Source organism: Solanum lycopersicum, chromosome 1, assembly GCF_036512215.1.
Source record: "Solanum lycopersicum chromosome 1, SLM_r2.1".
Classification (NCBI taxonomy): Eukaryota; Viridiplantae; Streptophyta; class Magnoliopsida; order Solanales; family Solanaceae; genus Solanum; species Solanum lycopersicum.
Genome location: NC_090800.1, coordinates 85,882,979 through 85,889,300, shown reverse-complemented (window position 1 = coordinate 85,889,300; position 6,322 = coordinate 85,882,979). Strand labels below are relative to the sequence as shown.

Here is a 6,322-nt window from a genome sequence, read left to right as displayed (position 1 = left end):
GACTATGAAAGATAACATGTATATAGTCTCTCTGTCAATTTAATTTGATTACATTAATTCGATATTTTAAACAAGAAAAGGATTAGATATTCGAAGACTATATGTAAAGTAACAAACAATTTTTTGCATATAATGAAAAATTCATCATAAAATATTTTAGTCAAAATTTTATAGTTTGAATCTAAAAAATACACTGACCATCGAAGGTGGAACTTTATTTTTTGTTGTAAAGCATGTATAATGATATACAACTTATATATAAAACAAACAACCTTTCTCATTGTTATTAAATAATTAGAAAATCCCTTAATTCTATTGATTAAACAACCAAGAAAATATATCGACTTCCCATTGTGCATAATCTAAGTCATTAGCCTGTTTATATAAAGCCAGAAAAGAAAATACAATAATTCTCATTCTCTCTCTATCTCTCTTACACACACATATTTCTCCTGCTAATCCTCAAGTGTCAAGATGGAAACTCTTCCTTTCATCATTGGAATCATAGGTTATACATCTCAAGTATATGATATATCACTGATTTGATATTTACTTGTTAATGCTGAAAAGGGTTCTTTTTCTCCAATTTCAGGCAACATCATTTCAGTTCTCATGTTTCTTGCACCGGTGTAAGTAATTAATTAAGTAGGGATCGTTTGGTTGGGAACAAGTTATTTTAGGATTTATTATCGTAGATATAGCTATCTTGGTATAAGTTATCCTATCACAACGGTATAAATAGTGTGACAAGTTATCTCTAACTTGACAACCAAAACAAGACTTCAAAATTTTATCCCTGAATTATATTTTCCATCTCTTAAGGCGATTCATTTTTATCCTTCGCACTAAATAAATTTTAGGTACATGTTAAGATAGAAACAAAAGTTGTAATATTAGTTATAAAATTGTTAAATAGTTATTTTTAATTTGCAGAGGGACATTCAGAAGAATAGTACAGAATAAATCAACAGAGGATTTTGATAGCCTTCCCTACATTTGTACATTGCTTAATTCATCTTTATGGACTTATTATGGAATTATTAAGCCAGGAAGCTACCTTGTATCTACTGTCAATGGCTTTGGAGTCATTGTTGAGACTATCTACATTGCTTTGTTCCTCAAATTTGCTGATCAAAAAATGAGAGTGAGTAATAATTTAATTAATCACATAGTATAGTGCACTTGAGAAACTGAAGTATTGCATCATGGGTTCGAATTTTTTAGCCTTTCTTGAGTTAAGGCATTCTAAATTTGTAAATATACTTTTGAGTCCATTTTGGAAAAATTGACATGTTTTTTTTTTTTTGGTACAAAAACAAATGTGACTATTTGGATTTTGTTTTGGAAGAGCTTATTTTGTTAGTTAGGTTAAGCTTAATGATTTGAAACTATTTTTGAGGCTTTTATGAAAGTTGAATTATGTACTTCTTTTATTAAAATCGACACTACACATGCATATGCGATTGCTGGTATAATTATATTCTCTAAAGTTCAAATCAAAAATAAATATTTTTCATTTTATATTTGATATAGTTTTCTTTTTAATCGATTTAAATAAGTGTTTAACAATTTTTTACTTAAATTTTCGATATAACACGTTTAAGATTAGTAGATTAATAAACGTTTTATTACCTTTGATTTTCTTTTAAATTGGCTAAACCTATTGAAATGAGAAAAGGACTATAGAGAAGTTGTTTTCAAATTGTGGGGGTAATGAGGCACCTGAGTTCTGTCAATGTGTACATCTCATTTTTGTCCACACAAAAAGATGACCCACCCAGCGTACTTATTAATTATTATAGAGTAAAAATTAAGCACGAGGGGAAATGTTCCCAATAATATCTTCAAATACTTTTTAAATTATTTTTTGTCGTGAAAAAATTCACTAAAAAGTCGAAAATTCATAATTATAATTTACTCAAAAACTAATTTTTTGCTGTCCTTTTTTTTTTTTACAGAAAAATACAGGCATCCTAGCTGGGATTCTGAATGTGGGGATTTTAGCAACAATTCTATTATTGGCGCAGTTCATTTTATATGGAGAGATGAGGATTAACGTTATTGGTTTTCTGGCCACATGTTTAAACATCATCATGTATAGTTCCCCTCTTGGTGTTATGGTAATTTCCAATTCTTTAATTAATTCCACAAAATAATTCTCCTAATTTTGTCAAACCGTCTAAATGAAATATATACATAAAATAATGAATCCAAATTTTAAATGTTAAGTGCTGAATGTATATCCTATTATCCTTGTACTTGATTCTTGCACATATATAAATATATGAAACATATGATATTCTCTAACAATTTTTTGATGTACTTTCATAATTGGTTAATTAGTTATTCAAATACCACCAAGTAGTGTGGTGATTGAGATATATCAACTTTGAGCTTTGAAAATGAAAAAATTCTACATAATAAGTGGTGCGCTAAATCTCTAGACTATCTAAATTTGGAATAATGAATTTATAAAGCATAAAAATGAAATTTAAAAAAAGCTAATTCAGTTTGATGTGGCCTACCTTTTAAAATTAAGTCACTCTTTAAATTTTTATTTATTTATTTTATTTTTTTGCAGAAAACAGTGGTGAGAAGTAAGAGTGTCGAGTATATGCCATTTCTTCTCTCATTTTTCTTTTTCTTAAATGGTGGCGTTTGGACATTGTACGCCGTGCTTGTGAGAGATTGGTTTCTTGGAGTAAGTTCTATTCCTCATCAAAAATATATATATATATATATATATATATATATATATATATATATATATATATATTGTTTTTATAACATATTCTGCAAAGTTATTGTCTCGTTTATCCGTAACAAATAATTAACATAATCCTGTTAATAATATTCGAATTGATTGATTTTTGATTTAAAAATAAATATTCATACGTATTTTATAATTTTATTCAAACACTTTAAAATTATTTAAAAATTTATTTTGACATAAAATATTTGAAGTAAATCAATTCAAAGAAACAAGAAATGAGTTTTTAAATTCAAAAGGATCACGCATATAGCGGCAAGTGGCTTGAGACAAGATTTTGTAATCAATTTATAATTTAATTACCTGTATAACAATATATTAACGATGCCCACTTCTAATTAAGAAACGTAGACTTCTCTTTTTAGCTACCTACATGTTGGATTCATTATAATATGGTCTAGTATTTATAAATTAAAAGTACTTGAAGTCTTCTAGTTACTTGTATCGTAAAAAAAATAAAAAAAGAAAAATATATAACAAGTGCACATAAATATGCACGGTAAATTTCTTTACACAATTTTTAATTTAAGATCCCTATTATGCAAAGCAAGCCTGGCAGGGTATGATGAAAAACTCTCACCAGGATTTTTTCTCCATCTTAATTAATTTATGTGACTTTGTTGAGAAAGAACAACTTTTGAAATTGGTAATTTTAATCTAAGTGATAAATATTTGTATGACTATAAATCATTTCATGAAGAGTATAGTTAACATTTTCAAATTAAATTAAAACTAAATATAGAAGATTATGTCACATAATTGGAACGGAGGGAGTTGTTACTAGTTCTTTTTATCATGAAGAAACGTTAAATCAATTAATTGATCGCCTTAAACACAAATATTTAGCAAAGTTTTTTAATAGAAGTATATATATATGATCAATAGCCTAATTAAGTTGAATTACAAGTAATTATTAAGTGTATATAATATAATGTGATTTGACAAAAGGTACCAAATGGAATGGGATGGTTTCTTGGAGCAGTGCAGCTGGTTATATATGCAATTTACCGCAACCCAAATCCATCTGTGCAAGATTTAGAACAAGGAGATCAAACGGAACACTTGCTGCCATCTTCTTCCACCCCAACACTATACTAAACATATACACCCAACACAATAATTTTACTATTTTTTGGTTATTTCATTTTAATCTGCTGCGAGTATTAGTGTGGTAGTCTATGTTGCTGAGACTCGTTTTTAAAAAATCTGTTGAATCCTCTTAAAAGAATGTATTTGAAGGATTCAACGCAAATATGACAATATTTTAAAAGAGTTCAAACAATTTAATCGTGATTAACAGGTAAAGGTCGATTTTTTTGGGGATGCCATATGCTTATCTTCTTTGAATGTAACATTTACCATTTCATTTGATCTATGGAAATACGCTTGTTCATCTTTCTTCAAGTTTGAATTCAAAATTTATAATTTTGTGCTTAAATTCACTCGCTCAAGTCTTATTTTTACTTTTATATTTTTATTTATTTTAAATGGTGACACCACTTATAAAAAAACTCCAGTAAAATCAAACAAAAATAATTTACATTCGTGCATTTTACAAGATGAAAGATAACCATTCATATTTTTTAAATCAAATATTGTTCGCGCAAAAGAGATATTTATATATTTTTGATGATCCAATAATTTAAAATTTTATTTCCAGGACAACTATGATATAATGGTCGCCCATAAAGTAACTGCTTTTTATGGTCCTATTTCTTAAAGATGTGACAGATAATTTTTTTTTTCATTTATTTCAATTTGTTTTCAGTATAATCAAGGATTAAATTAATTAATTCAATGTTATGGTTGTTAATTTTTTAAAAAGTAATATAAATTATGATAAAATAAAAAACAATAATTAACTGTTCATACAATATTAAAGTCAAACAAATAAAAAGAAAAGGTGGAGTTGTCGGAAAGAAAAATGGGGAGGGATCAAAAGATCCATAAAGAAAATTGAAGAGAAGAAATTGTGAATACCACATTTCAGTTTTTAGAGTTGACAACATTTAATAAAGAGTTATCATTAAACCAAAAATGATCTTTTAACGACGATTAGTTAATAATTATAATTTAATTGTTATAAACATATATTTTTAAAGTCCATTATTAGCGTTAATTACATTAACACTATTCTTAATAAATGTCATTAGTGCCTATAACAACATTGTAAAAAAAACGAGCTTTAGCGGCAATTAATTAACAATAATCACTAAATATGTATTGTTAGCGGCAATTAACACTCTTTGTATATGTTCTTTAAACGCTTTAGGCCACTAGGCTGTCGGTCCTGTTATTTTGTGTCCATACAAACAGGAATTTTAAATTCTGCTCCAGACATAACATTCAACATTTTCGTAAAGAAAATAATTTATACATGCACATATTTTTGGGAAATTTTATATTAAAGGGCTCTACAAAAAGATAACAAGTGCATCGTTCGATAGAGTGATAAAAAGAACTACATATAAATCTATATTACGTTAGAAGAATTGATTTTAAAAAGTCAAGATCTTCGAATCTTGATAGTGCTCTAAAAATGTTTTACTCTAAATGATAAATCGAGATAAAATTAATTAAATAAGTTTTATGTCTGAATTAGAAACACATCCTTATATACTTCTTTATTTATTTTTTCAGGTTTAAATCGCACTTTTTTTATTAACTTTCCCTTTGTAACAACTATATATATAAACTGATGTGTCTGTTTTTTTTTTTCAACAGATAAAGACAGCCAGCCTAGCTGGGGTTTTGAATGTGGTGATTTTTGCAACAATTCTATTATTGGGGCAATTACTTTTACATGGTCAAATGAGAATTAACGTAATTGGTTTCGTTACCGCAGGTTTAACCATCATCATGTATACCTCCCCTTTTGGTCTCGTGCTAATTTGCCTCTTTAATCTCTTAAAAATAATCTTTCTATTTTTATTAAGCAATATCACAAACTAACTATGTGAAATAGTTACTCTATCTTTTATGTGAAGTATATACAGAATTTAAGTATATTATATGTTTTAATTTTAGAAATACTATAACAAAAACAATTTTTAGCGACATTAAATATTGATATTTAATAAAGCGTGCTAAAGTCTTTACCGGCATTAGTTAAAGTGCCACTAGAATCAACGTCGTTAAAGGCTTTAAGGATATATACAAAGAGTGTTAATTGTATTTTTAGCGACAATTAATTCTTAAAAAAGATAATTAATTACTGAAAGATTTATCTAATTTTATTTATATTTGATTTGGATGGCTCATAATTATTTATTTTTTAACTGAAAACAGTGGTGACAATGAAGAGTATAGAGTATATGCCATTTTTCCTATCGTTTTTCCTTTTCTTAAATGGCAGTGTGTGGATTTTTTACGCCCTGCTTGTGGGTAAGTTTTCTATCATCAAATATTCAATACTCATCATTTATTAGTAGACAAAAAAAAACTTATGATATAAATAGTTTGCAATCTACATCACGTTTCTGCGCGACAACCAATTAATGTAAGCATTACGTTACATTTTTATGGTCTGGGATCAATACAAGTACTATACCT

General features: G+C 27.3%; 1 protein-coding gene across 1 annotated transcript; it reads left to right on the top strand.

Moving 5' to 3' along the window:
* The first annotated feature begins 360 nt into the window (after window positions 1–360).
* LOC101244429 (bidirectional sugar transporter SWEET16-like) lies at window positions 361–4,208 on the top strand. Its single transcript, XM_069292618.1, has 6 exons — window positions 361–508; window positions 593–629; window positions 934–1,144; window positions 1,959–2,120; window positions 2,582–2,701; window positions 3,719–4,208. The coding sequence occupies exons 1-6, from the start codon at window positions 475–477 to the stop codon at window positions 3,866–3,868; spliced, it is 714 nt and encodes a 237-aa protein (XP_069148719.1). The 5' UTR covers window positions 361–474; the 3' UTR covers window positions 3,869–4,208.
* The last annotated feature ends 2,114 nt before the right edge of the window (window positions 4,209–6,322 follow it).

Excerpts from the sequence above, each read along its gene's own strand:
- LOC101244429 (XM_069292618.1), top strand. The coding sequence starts at position 475 with ATGGAAACTCTTCCTTTCATCATTGGAATCATAG. Across the intron at positions 630-933 it reads CTCATGTTTCTTGCACCGGT|AGGGACATTCAGAAGAATAG; the intron begins GTAAGTAATTAA and ends TTTAATTTGCAG. Across the intron at positions 2,702-3,718 it reads TGAGAGATTGGTTTCTTGGA|GTACCAAATGGAATGGGATG; the intron begins GTAAGTTCTATT and ends ATTTGACAAAAG.